This window comes from Mandrillus leucophaeus, unplaced genomic scaffold (assembly GCF_000951045.1).
Source record: "Mandrillus leucophaeus isolate KB7577 unplaced genomic scaffold, Mleu.le_1.0 Scaffold456, whole genome shotgun sequence".
Classification (NCBI taxonomy): Eukaryota; Metazoa; Chordata; class Mammalia; order Primates; family Cercopithecidae; genus Mandrillus; species Mandrillus leucophaeus.
The window spans coordinates 215,160-229,150 of record NW_012104876.1 but is presented as its reverse complement, the minus strand read 5'-3'; the positions used below and the strand labels follow the sequence as shown (position 1 = coordinate 229,150).

Here is a 13,991-nt window from a genome sequence, read left to right as displayed (position 1 = left end):
AATTTCTGTGAGCCAGTGTTCCAGGTTATCTATTGCTGCATAACAAATCACCCTAAAACTTAATGGCTTAAAGCAATAATGTATTATTATCCTTCATGATTCTGTGTGTTAACTAGGCTCAGTTGAGTGTTCTCACTTGGAGTGTCTCATACAGTTGAAGTCAGATAGCAGCTGAGGCTGAATACATCAGAAGGCTAATCTGGGCTGGATGTCCAACAGGGCTCACTCACATGGCAGGCAATTGATGCTGACTGTTCAGTTGGGGCTGTTGGCTGTACTCCCTACACATGGCCTCCCCCAGTGGTGTGGGCTCAGTAGTGTGTGGATCCGGCTTGTGATGTACTGGAGCTAACTTGTACCAGCTGGTGAGAACCAATTGTTAAATTTTCAGGAATTCTGTGAACTAGTTGTTAAACATGGCCATTATTAAAAATTAAATTATATAAACTTACAATTGCATAAATTATATTTAAAATGATGCTGAAACATCTTCACTTTCTAATTATTTTGCTACATTTTACTAATCTAAGCTCTTGTGATTATTTACATATCTACTGTATCTGCGCATCCATCTCTTACCAACTTTATAGTTCAGTCACTATACATTGCATTGCAGGTTGTATTCAGCCATGGAGGAGAGGGTATTATATCATGAAAACTGGCAAAAGCTACAAATCAGCACCTTCTTTGGGTAGACTTGGTTGTTAAATATTTTTCAGCACGTCACTGTTTGGGCTTCTTACAGCATGGTGTCTGGCTCTGAGGAAGCATCTCAAATGAGAGTGTACCAAGAGAAAGGATGCAGAAACTTCCAGTCCCCTTAAAAATTAGTCCCATCATTGGCAAAGCCGCTTCTCCCAAATTCTCCTGGGCTAAGCAGTCACAAGCCAGCCCTGATTCAACTCCCAATTGACAAAGAGGGAATGAGTTGGTGGGCATTTTGGAGATAGGATACAACAGCAAGGCATTATACATGCATTTTCTCATCTATTCATCACAATAACCTTTGTATTAGTCACGAAAGTACTCACACTATCCCCTTTATATAGATGAAGAAGTTAAAACATTGAAATATTCTAATCCAGTGCTGACTCCAAAGTTGAGCTCTTCAATATCACTTTTTACAACATCTGTGCCTTTGGCCCTTTTCTCCACTGTGTTGGGGGTTGGGACAGCTGTGCTTTGCAGTCTTTCTACCTGACCTCCTGGAAATCCCACTGTTTTCTCTTAAGCACTCACTATCCTACCCTGATGGTGGAATGGACACAGACAGAAAATAGTTTTGTGAAAAGTTCCAGTCAACTTCACTAGAGCCTGATGCATCTTTAATATCATGGAGGTAACAAACATTGAGCACAGAAGAGAATCCAAAGAACTTTGAAATAAAGGTACCTTTTCTAATTCTGTGATATTAAAGAGTTAAGAAAAAGGAGCATTTAAGTGAGAGAGCTGAAGAGTTTTTCTTCAACCAAGATATCTAATGCTTGTCAGCAAGATTGAAAGCAAAAGAAAATAAATTGTTTCAGCGTGAATACGTTTTTCTTTCCTTTATATTGTATTCATTGTTCATTAAGCCCCTAATTTACAAGTAGAATAGAAGGATTCTTCCAAAGATAATAAATTTGATAGTTTACTTTTCAGTTATATACATTACAGTCATCATCCAACTGTTCCTTTACTCCGCGGTAGTTTTTTTATATATATAAAATGACTTCTCACAGTCAATTTTCTAAAAATCCCAACCCAGTGCAGTGTTTTTGTTGTTGTTATGACTGTTTATTAACTTTTTTTTCCACAAGAGAAAATTCTATTAGCATTTCTAAAGAAAATGTGTCACTCAGAAGGAGGGAGGTCAGCGTGAAACATAAACCCTCTAACTTTCCTCCCACTCACTTCAAGCTATAACATTTCCTATTGCCCTGACTCTTGGTTTCTGATCTATAAATAATCAGAGCTGTGCTTGCTTTCCTAATTCTTCTACATAGTCCTCAGCAAGGATCTCAAACTTGCATCCTCTGCAAGGAAAACAAGTCTGAGAAGTTCACTGCTTCAAGGCCAATTCCCTGGTCCTTCTGAGAGGCACTGGAATGCCTGTGCCTCAATTTCTGACATTTCACTATGAGAGGGACCCATTTTATGCAGTAGAACCATGTCTGGCAAGTTGTCTATGAAGAACAGATTCAATGTCTCGTGAGAGCTCATTTCCTGGCTCATAGACCGTCATTTTTTCGCTGTAACCTCACATGGTGAAAGGGTCAAAGAAGCTCTCTGGGGCCTCTTTTATAAGGGCACTAATCTCATTCATGAAGGCTCCACCCTCATGACCTAATCCCCTCCCAAAGGCCTTATCTCCAAATACCATCACATTGGGGTTAGAATTTCAACATATGAATTTTTGGGGCACACAAACATTCAACCTATAGAGTACACTTCACCACAAGAGACATAAATATGGCAAATATGCATATGAAAAGCTATTCAACACCATATGTCGTTAAGGAATTGCCAATTAAAACAACAATGAGATACCACTACACACCTATGAGAATAGCCAAAATCTAAAACACTGACAACACTAAATGCTGGAAAGAATGTGAAACAACGGGAACTCTCATTGCTGATGAGAATGCAAAATGGTACAGCCACTTTGGAAGGCAATTTGGCAGCTTCTTACAAAACTAAACATACTCTTATCACACAATCCAACAACCACACCTTTTGTTCTTTAATCAAATGAGTTGAACACTTAACATCTATATAAAAACCTGCACACAGATGTTACTAGTAGCTGTATTCATAGTTAACAGAACTTGGAAGAAACCAAGATGTCCTTCAGTAGGTGAATGAGTAAATAAACTGTGGTACATCCAGACAATGGAATATTATTCAGTGCCAAAAAGAAATGAGCTGCCACGCCAAGAAAAGACACATGGAAGAAATTTAAATGCACATAACTAAGTGAAAGAAGCCAATCTGAAAAGGCTGCATATTGTAAGATTCTAACTATATGGCCTTCTGGAAAAAGCAAAAACAGAGAGATAGTAAAAAGATCAGTGATTGCCAGGGGTTGAGAAGAAGGAGGGATGAATAAGTGGAGTATAGAGGACTTTTAGAGCAGTGAAAATATCCCATATGATATTGTAATGGTGGATTCGTGTCATTATACATTTGTCCAAACCCACACAATGTACCACAGCAAGAGTAAACGCTAATGTAAAACTATGAACTATTGGTGATAACCATGTGTCAGTGTACATTCAATTGTAACAAACGTACCACTCTAGTGGGGGATGTTGATGATGGGGGAGTCTGTGCATGTGGTTGGGGGAGGGCATATGCTGGAGCTCTGTACTTTCCACTCAGTTTTGCTGGGAATCTAAAACTCCTCTAAAAAATAAAGTCTATAAAAATTAATAAAATTTAAAAACTTTTAGCTAGACTGACCAGGATATAAAAAAGTGAAGACACAAATTACTAACACCAAGAATAAAGGTGCGTTGGGGGGCATTACTATCAGTCATAATCTAAAAGACAGACAATAGTAATAAGTGTTTACAAGGATGTGAAGAAATTGGAACCTTCATACAGAGTCGGCAGGGATGTAGAATGGCACAACTGCTATGGAAAACAGTTTTGAAGTTCCTCAAAAACTAATCATAGGGTTACCATATGACCTAGCAATTCTACTCGTCGATGTATACCCAAGAAAGTTGAAAACATATGTCTACATAAAATCTGTACATAAATGTGTATAGCCAGATTTTTAATAATAGCCAAAAGGTGGAAAAGAAATGTCCGTCAGCTGATGAGTTAATAAGCAAAATGTGGTATATCTATATAATGGAATATAATGCATTCATAAAAAGGAATGAAGCAATGATACACGCTACAACATTGGATGAACCTCAGAAACATGAAATGCCCCAAACTGGCAAAATTCATAGATAAAAAAGTAGATTCGTGGCTGCCAGGAGCTGGGATGGGGGAGAAATGGAGAGACTGCTAATGGGTACAGGGTTTCTTTTTGGGGTGATGAAATATTTTGGAATCAGTGATAATGGTTGCACAATCTAGTGAATATGCTTTTAAAAACCCACTAAATTGTACACATTAAATAAGTGAATTTTATGATATGCGAATATCTCCATTAAAAAGTTTGTAAACTACATTGAGATATCAATTTCTGCTTATCATATCGCAAAAAGATCCAGAAGTCTGATAACAAACATGCTGTGTTGACGAAGGAGTTGTGAAAAAAGGCACTTTTCATACCTTGCAAGTGGGAATCTAAATTGCTATAACTATTACAGAGAGCATTTTGACACCATCAAAAGTGTGATTGACCCAGCAATTCCACATTCAAGGACTTATCCTTTAGGTATACCCCTATCTTCTCAAAATTGTGACATATGTGTAATATTCATCAAAGCGGTGGTTTTTTTTTAAAGAGATACTCTTTATTTTGAATCTCTTTTACGTAATAATATGAATTATGCTAACAGCGTCACAAACGAAAATAAAAGCTAACATGGTCTACAAATGTATTTTTGAAAGAAATGCAACCTTCTATATCAGCTGCTTAGACAATGCTAACTCTAAAACATCTTATACACTATCAAAAATGTGAGTATTTTTTAAAGTATGTTATACTATTTTCCCTACAATGACAAAAACACAAAAATAGTTGTACAGTCATGTTTTCATAGAAAAATGTTACTGACAACCTAAATACTCATCCATAGGAAACAGGTTAAATAATTTGTGGCACATTTACTGTGGTATATATAATACAGTGCAGAGGGGAAAAAATAATGAGAAAACTCTTTATATGCTGATATAATAATCTCTGCAATATATTGTTAACAGAAAAAAGCAACGTGAAGAATAGTGTGTATAGCATGCTCCACTTTGTGTACAAAAAGTGAGGGGGAGTATGTGTGTGTGTGTATATATATGTGTGTGTGTATATATATATACACATTTCATTATGGATCTATAAAAGGGATCCACAAAATATCTCTGTGGATAGTAACTGAATGGCTAAGGTCTGCAGTGGGATGGAGATGTTTTACATATACCCTTTTTGTTTTTTGAATATTGAAGTTGGTGAAGTATTACTTATTAAAACTTTTTAAAAATTAAAATAAAATAAAAACAACAATTAGTCAAAAAAGTAAAATAAGGCCGGCTGCAGTGGTTAACACCTGTAATCCCAGTACTTTGGGAGACTGAGGCAAGTGGATCACTTGAGGTTAGGAGTTTGAGACCAGCCTGGCCAACATGGTGAAACCCACCTCTGCTAAAAATACAAGAAAACATCCAGGTGTGGTGGCAGGCGCCTGTAATCCCAGCTACTCGGGAGGCTGAGGCAGGAGAATTGCTTTAACCCAGGAGGCAGAGGTTGCAGTGAGCTGAGATCGCACCATTGCACGCCAGCCTGGGTGACAAGAGTGAAACTCTGTCTCAAAAAAAAAAAAAAAAATGAAAGAAAGAAAAGAAAAAAATATGTATATAGCAAAACCAAACAAAAATCACTGAAACACTGATAGTCCTAACATCTCATGCCCCACCACCACCTCCACCAACATTAATTACCTTTGTTCTGAAATTGGATTGTCGTAAGGTAGATTTTCCTAAGTGGGATTTGCCTATACTCTCTCTGGTTTGAGGTCAAGTAGGCAAAGTAATCGAAGTTCCATAATTTGTCTTATATGTACAAAACAATCTTACCGTCACTTATGGTAATATTAGCAAGATCCACAATCTTGTCAGGAAGTTCCTGAAGCAATTTGCATTGTTTAAACTTTGGCTTTTCCCACTGAGATTTGCCCGTGTTGATGCTGATTGAACTGAAAAAAAGAGGAAAGAGCTTTCTCATCAGAGGATGAGGCAAGGATAATCTTAAAGCAAATAGTGGGAGTATCCCTAGCATGCCTTCTCCTCACCTGCCCCCAGCCCCCTGGCATAGATAGCAAAGGTGGGAGCCCAGTACTTCTTTGTGAAATGAAGAAATTTTGCTCTTAGGGAGCAAGTGAATCTAGGGTCAACATGTGGGAAGGGGAAAGGGGAGTGGATAAACAGGCGAGGAAGCTGGGAATGGGGTGTGGGAATGTCCTGCTGACCAAGTGTCAAGACAGAGATTCCGGCCCTCTAGACATAACTCTTTACTCTCACTGTCCCTTCTTACCCCTCTTTTAAGGGGAAATTCCTGTTGGAACGTGGTCTCTATCCAGCATATTAACTTAAAACAATTAATATAGAGCCCTCGATAGCTCATTGGCCCTCATCATCCACCCTCCCCTGTGTCTCACCCAATTCAAAGCAGTTCATTTCAAGTCAGCTAACACATTTATTGGGCACCACTCCATTCTAGGAAGGTAATAGGTAGCACAGGCAAACAGGGCAGGGCTTCATCGCTCCCTCAAGGAACTTGTAAATAGAGGGTTTAAAACTCTAAATGTAACTACTTGAAACTTAGAGCAAATATAAGATGAAAAACTGTATAAAGAAAACTGAATCTATCAAACCACCAAGGAAAGAGACGTTACTTTCAGCATTTGAGCTGAGCTGTGCGCTGAAAGGACAGAGGTAGAGAAAAATCTCTTCCCCCAACCCCAAGAGCAGACAACACAAGCAGAGAAAGAGACCCGGGAAGCGCCCATTGAGCCCAGAACAGCAAACGGTCATTTTGACTGGAGCGTATGATAAAGGGAGGGAGAAAGCCGAGTGAGACAGCAGGAGAGGAAGCCCACGGTCTGAAGGACTATATTTAGGGGTTTCGACTTAATTCTTGAGGCAATATGGAGCTGGAGCAGGACGGTGGCATGACAGCAGCCATACTTCAGGAAAATTATGCTGGCAGCAGTGTAGAATATAGTTGGCGGAGGTGGGTAAGGCGTACCGTTAAGCTAGATGGCAAGGAGACAGCTCTAATAGTGGGCAATAACGGCTTGCACCAGGGTACTGGCAGTGGGGTTGGAAAGGAAAGGCTCGATGTAGGCTCTGACTATGACTGTCAAAGCTGCAGGACTTGCTGACTGATTAGACACAGGGAGGAAAAGGAAAGCCCGTAATGTTGCTTTCTAAAAGAGTGCTTTTAAGCCTCTGTCAAAACCTGCTGCCCCTCCGGTTTTGCCCACTTAAGTTAATGGCATAAACCATGAACAGCAGAGAGTAAGAAAAGAGGGCTGATGATTTTAAAAAGGAAAATGATAAAGTCAACAATAGAAGAGTGATTTAGTAAATTACTCTAGCCCATCAACTGTAGACCAGTTTCCAAGGTCGTTTTTCGAAATGAACATTAAGATCATAAATGTAAAACATGGAAAATGTTTGATAAACCATTGAATGAAATGGTAAATTACATTATTGATACAAGGACAGTGATTACTGCTACATAAAACTTAAAGGCATACAGAGAAAGGCTAGATGAAAAAAATATGTCAACTTAAAAACAGCTATGTTCAGGCAGTAGGGTTATGGGTGACGTTTTTCTCTTTTGTCTTCTTGAATTTTCTTCTGGGATGATGGATAACTTTTATCTTTTGTCTCCTTGAAAATTTTTCTTATTATGTTGCACGCATATGTTTAAACAGGTCCAAAAGGTAATAGAAAGAAAGACCGGCACTAGAGGTGGAGGAAGGGTGCATGCTCAGACAAATGACATAGAAACATGTCCCCAATTAAGCAGACCTTTGTATATCTGGATCAGCAATTAGAACTTGGCCTGTACATACCAGACTCTTGTGGCGTTTCCATCCTCATTTTTTATGCATCTAGTTTGGGCTGTCTCCGTAGGGTTGGTTAATAGCCACTTATAAGTCCCTTTGTATTTGGAGGCTGTTTCATCGGCTTTGCAATTTCCAGGCTCTACAGAGAAAATGTATGCACATTTCAAAGGGCAAGAGGCACTTAAAAGTATTACGAACATCCATTATTATTATTACTGTATAATAATATAATATTATATGTTATTATGAACGTCACTATTACGCTGCATGTAAAGATCAGCAAATAAAAAAGAAAACTTTTTCTATCTAGCTATTTGGACCAGGCCTTACTGAAAATATCATTATATGGAGTGGTTTTTTTAAAATAACAAACCACCCAGTATAACGACATATTTAGTCCTTTTCATTAAAACAACCGGTTTATGAGATACGTTTTTCTAAAATTTTTTGTAGAGACAGTGTATTGCTATGTTATAGAGGCCGGTCTCAAATTCCTGGCCTCAAGCAATCCTCCCGCCTCAGCCACCCAAAGATCTAGGATTACAAGCATTAGCCACCTCACCTGACATTGTTTTGTCTTGTTTTTAAAACAATACACATGCATTGAAAAAATTCAAGCCACACGGTGGAGTGTAGAGTCAAAAGTTCCCACCTACCAATTGCCCAGCTTCTGAGGTACCCACTGTTATCAGTTTTATGTCCAAAGATAGGAGACTGTAGGCCAACTTCTCTCTCTGGGATGGCCCCCTTCTTAACGGACTGTGAGATGGATTTTGTTTTAGTAAACTCAGTGTATCTGACATGATCAATATAGACAGGGGAGCTCTGTTTTGTTTGTTTGTTATTTGAGGTCTTACTCTGTCACCCAGTCTGGAGCGCAATGGCGTGATCATGGCTCGCTGCAGCCTCAACCTCCTGGTCTCAAGTTATCCTCCTGCTTCAGCCTCTTGAATAGCTGGCACTACAGGCATGCATCACCATGTCCCGCTATTTTTTTTTTTTTTATTTATTTTTTGTAGAGACAGAGTCTTGCTTTGTTGCCCAGGCTGGTCTCAAACTCTTGACTTTAAGTGATCCTCCTGCCTCACCCTCCCAAAGTTCTGGGATTATAGGTGTAAGCCACTGCACACAGTCTAGGGCTCTGTTTTCGATGTTGGTGCTGAGGGACAGGGTAAACTTCCACAGAGGGCTGTTAAGGCAAGGTTTTGCTGTCACATGAAGGGAGATGTGACCTGGGCTAAGTCTATATGATAAGTTCCCGGTTTTTACTGAGCACTCACTGGGTTTCATGGCCCTGATTCTGGAAATATTTCCCTCAGGTGTTGAGAGAATGGTGTGAGAAGTGGCCCAGCCAGCTTTGCTCAGCTATCCCAGTCTCCACCCTGAGTGAGAGTGAAAGGTGCCTTCCTCTCACTCTTACGACACATTCGTTAGTGTCATTTACATGGTGGGCTCTGCCTGTGGCTTCAACATGTTTCTGCCCTCCATTTCACTGACACCCCTGCACTGTCACAGGCTGCCCTCTGATGCTTAATCAGTATGTTGCCAAGGATTTTGCGTTCTAATGCCTGTGTGTGTTATCTGGCATTAGAGCTGTGTGAGCTCAATGATTTCTACAGCAGTCTATTGGGGAAAAGGAATAAAGCTGAACTGGGAAGGAGGTAGAGTGGCCTGGTAACCTCACACTTTTACCAATAAAGCTTTGCTAATCAGAGAATGTCCATGAGAGAAATCTGGGACAGTTCCCAGATCACTTGCCAAGATGAATAAGATGGCTGAGTCAATCAATAAATTAGCAATTATCTATTGGGCATCTACTGTGTGTTAATGAGGAAGCTCTTCAGGTCTCTGGGTATTTATGCAAGAGGGAAAATCCTCCCATTCCATTGACGGACTGACCATTGCTAATATCCAGAGCCGACCAGCAGTCTCTGGTAACTCCTCCAGCAGTCTGTTCTTCCATAGGTTCTTAAAGGTAGAAAGGTCATCAGATCAAGTGGGTACCAAGAATATGGAAAAAGCATAAAGGTGACTTCTCTCCTTTCTGAACTCAGAATTCTTAACCAGGTATGCATTATGAGTTTTATAATAAAGGAAGTAAGTTCATACTGCAATATCCACCCCCCCAAAAAATTACCTAGTTTTTTCACTGCAACATGCTCAGAGTTTACTAATAACGTCAATTGATCTTGTGTGAAGTTTCCATGCGTGAAGTTGCCATGTATTTTACTTTTGATTTTGCTCATCAATTCCGAGGATGCTAAGGAAGAGCTGGCTTTTATGATGACCTGACAAACACAGCTACAAAGCAGAATAAAAAAGAAAGATTGTTGCAGTTATGTCAAGGGAGTGCAACTTGGACTGCAATGCTGAAATTTTTGTACAGCTGATTTAATTGGTAGTTCATAAATGTCAAACATTTTACAGCTATTACGTGGCCAATTTTAAGAAGTGATGGAAGACAGCATACTGAAATATTCTGATAAATTTTCTCTTATCCAAAACAGACAATGCAAAACCTATTTTCAAAAGAATGGTCAGTAACATACGCATTGTGTTGAAATTGCTAGCCTTGAGATTTCTCTAAGAGTTTGTAATAATTAATAGAGAAGATGGAGTTTTCAGGATTTATTATTTCAGAGAGAACCTTTTATTCTTCTGGTCTCCAATTTACCCATCAGTACTGAAATCAGGCAAATAGGCATATGATGCTCAATTAGTCTATAAAGAAGTGTTCTGAAGAAGGCTCATTTCTATAATAAGTAATAATGATGATAATGATGATGATAATGATAGTAGCTAACATTTGTGAAGCCCTTCCTCCACATGTTCTGATTCACTTTTTTCTCACAACAACCGTATGAGGTAATGCTATTATTATTCCCATAATACAGATGATGGAACTCAGCCTCAGAGAAATAACGTTTCCCATGGTCACAAAGACTCACTCAGTATTTACGTCCACTAAAAGATCACTGACGAAAGGATAGGGCCATCCTTGACTTCATCCTCTATCCTCTACAGCAAGATCCTCAAATATTCTGAATTCCTCTAATATTCCATTAGGAAGCACATTTCAGATACAAAAACTTACCTATATCTTTTTTCCATTTCCATTTGTAGATATGGCTTTTTGAAGAACATATTTGCTAAGTCTCCTGCCAGCTGTTGCAAGTTAGGCATACCTGTACTTACTCAAAACTTATCTCCATGTCTAATCTGAGTGATGTCCGCCCCTCCCCTGAATTATATTTGGTGAGGTCCCTGCTCATCCTACCTCCTTCCTTTGGAGTCTAGCTCTTCTCAGCTTTCATCTTTCCAGTCCAAAGAGGAGTCTTCATTTTAAACCTCTCCTCCTGCTTGTAACAGACCCTCTACTCCATTCTAAAGACCTCTTCATGGGCCTTTTCTGTCTATATGTTCTTCCTGATGTGCATCAAACAGATCAACAATAGCCAGCATTCCGGGAGGAGCTGGACCAAGAGTCTGAACAGAACCGAAGCTACTTTCCATGTTGTTGTTGTTGTTTCCAATTTCCCTGCCAAGTATTTCGTGGACCTTTTTGACCACAACAAACACTTCACTCCCCCATCCCAGATTATGACCACCCCATTTTCTCTTCACTACAAAGGGGCAGCAGGCTGGCTGCTAGCCTGAGCCATGACCAACCGAAACAACATACTTCATGAAGGCAAGGGCCTAATTACAGCATATGTGAAATAATCCCTGGGTACTTTGATCTCCTTCTGACAACTCTGGCCAACTGGCCACACACATGGAATTAAATGGAAGGAAAATCAGAACTAAGTGTACCAGCTATTAATAAACTCAGTTCCTACTTCCTACCTGTATGGTACATAGGAAATTGTAGCCATTTCTTGTCCTTCTCTCTGTTCCAACTAATGCAAAAGAAAAGTACATAGTCACTGAAATCTTTAAACAAATGTCATAACTGAGTACAGGGCTTATTGTTAGCAACAATTATATAATTATGCTTTACATTTATGTAACCCATTGCCATCTACAAACTAGCCTCGAAAACATCAATGCATTTACTCCTCACACCAACCGTGTAGGGTGAGCAATGCAAGAATTGTCACCCTGTTTGCTACATGAGGAATCTGAGTCACAGAGAAGTTAAATGGTCTGCCCAGTATCACGCAGTTGACAAGTCACAGAACTAGGAGCAGAATCCAAGCCTTCTGGGTCTAGATATTAACATGCTATTGACAATTGTAAACACTATCTAACATTTTCTATGTTCTAAGCCCAGTGTTAAACATTTAACATAGATTATCTCATTTTATCCTTCCAACAGCCCTCATCTTACAGATGAGGAAACAGGGCACAGAGAGGTTAATTAAGTTGCCCAAGGTCTCATAGTCAGGAAGTGAAAAAGCAGGGGTTCCAACCCAGGCAGCTTGACCACATTATCACCAAAAGGATTTTATACCCATTATTGACAGGACTTTTAGTTATATCATGCTTTAATGTGTATACATCAAAACTTATGACTCAGCTATTTACAGAAAATACTTTTAATGATAGTGGATAATTTGGAATGCACCATAGTGGTTTTTTTGGTTTGTTTTTTTGTTTTTTGTTTTTTTTTTTGAGACAGAACCTTGCTCTATCACCTAGGCTGGAGTGCAGTGACACAATCATAATTTAGTGCAGTCTTGAAATCTGGGCTCATATGATTCTCCCCACCTCAGCCTCCTCAGCAACTGGGACTACAGGAATGCACCGCCGTGCCCAGCTAATATTTTTAAATTATTTTTTTGTAGAGATGGAGTCTCCCCATGTTGCTCAGACTGGTCGTGAACTTCTGGCCTCAAGCAATCCTCCCACCTCAGCCTCTCAAACCTCTGGGATTACAGGTGTGAGTCACTGCACCTGGCCCCTGTACCGTGGACTTGATTGTACTGTGTATCATCAAGTATTTACCTCATACTTAAATACCTGGAAAGCTGTGTGTCTGCTACTCATTTTACAGTGGGCTGTTGTAAAGCTTTGAGGCAATTGAAAAAGAACTGAGAATTGGGGCAAGGATGATGGGAGATAGTTTTATCACACTCTGGCTTCAAATCTGGACAAATAGAGGGTGGATTTATTGTGTGAATCCAAGTTTTGCAAATAATTGTGTCACTCTTGGAAGAGCTAGGCTTTCTTGCAAGACATCTATAACCAAGAAATTCACTTACCATTTACAATCCCTGAGTCATTCCACACTCCTATAGACCAGAAAATGTGCCTCAAAAAGCTGCCACATGGATAGTTCAGAAAAGCAGGGGATGTTTTCTTGATGGCTTTTTGTGCCAATCCCAAAGGAAGTAACATAATTTGACCCCCAATTGTCACAACAGAGCCTCGCCTGATAATATACACTTGGGTGGAAGAGCTATTGACTTACATCTAATCAGGCATAGGATAGGTCACAGGTAGATTCATTTTGAAAAATTACTTACAATAGCGCGATCCATGACCATCTCTTCCTCTGAAATGTCCCTGTATCAAAAGCATTACAAAATTATAGGAAAATGAAATATAGTACCAAGTATGCAGGGCACGAGATCAGTAGAAAGGCAACACTGAGGCAGAACAATAGACTTCTCCCAGCCTGGAATTCAAATAATGCTGAAGCTCCAGAGAAACACTTCCAATGGGCTTGCTTACTACATGCATACCACAACGGTGGCAAGCCTTTGACTTATTAACCTTGAATCCAGGAATCTATTCCATAATGGTACCAGCAAAAATGCATAAAAATAGACATACAAGTGGAAATGACTCAAGTTTCCATCATTAGATAATTGGAGGAAAACATCATGGCACACCATATAAAAGAATCCTCTACAATTATTAAAACAAATGAGCTATATCTGCATATATTGGCCTGAAAAGGCATACGTGATGTATTATAAGGCATGAAAAGAAAGTTGTCCAACAGTATGTAGAGGAGGATCTTATTCTCTTAGTAAATGTGTGAAAACAAATCTAGAGAAATCAATAAAATAAGCTGTTAACAGGAGTTCTTGGAGGAGTAGGGGAAGGCAAGTATTCAGAGATTTTTACTATCCAGGTTTTTTATATATATATATACACACACACACATATATATTTCTATAAAGCTCTAAGATTTTGCAGTGGTCACATATTACTTTTGTAATAAGGAAAAATAATAGACACGGTTTTTAAAAAGAATGTTGTTTACCCCCAGACATCTCTAGTTTTGTTTTAGTGCGTTAAAAGTTGTGAATG

General features: G+C 39.2%; 1 protein-coding gene across 2 annotated transcripts in view; it reads right to left on the bottom strand.

Annotated features, from left to right (window-relative positions):
* Positions 1-13,991, bottom strand: part of ADGRG4 (adhesion G protein-coupled receptor G4) — a 120,928-nt gene that overhangs the window by 48,071 nt on the left and 58,866 nt on the right. For both annotated transcript variants that reach the window (XM_011994408.1, XM_011994409.1), the window contains 5 exons: positions 13,199-13,238; positions 11,577-11,629; positions 9,868-10,031; positions 7,737-7,869; positions 5,731-5,849 (listed from right to left, as the gene is read on the bottom strand). In XM_011994408.1, the coding sequence (XP_011849798.1) occupies positions 5,731-5,849; positions 7,737-7,869; positions 9,868-10,031; positions 11,577-11,629; positions 13,199-13,238 (509 nt within the window). The remainder of the gene's footprint in view (positions 1-5,730; positions 5,850-7,736; positions 7,870-9,867; positions 10,032-11,576; positions 11,630-13,198; positions 13,239-13,991) is intronic.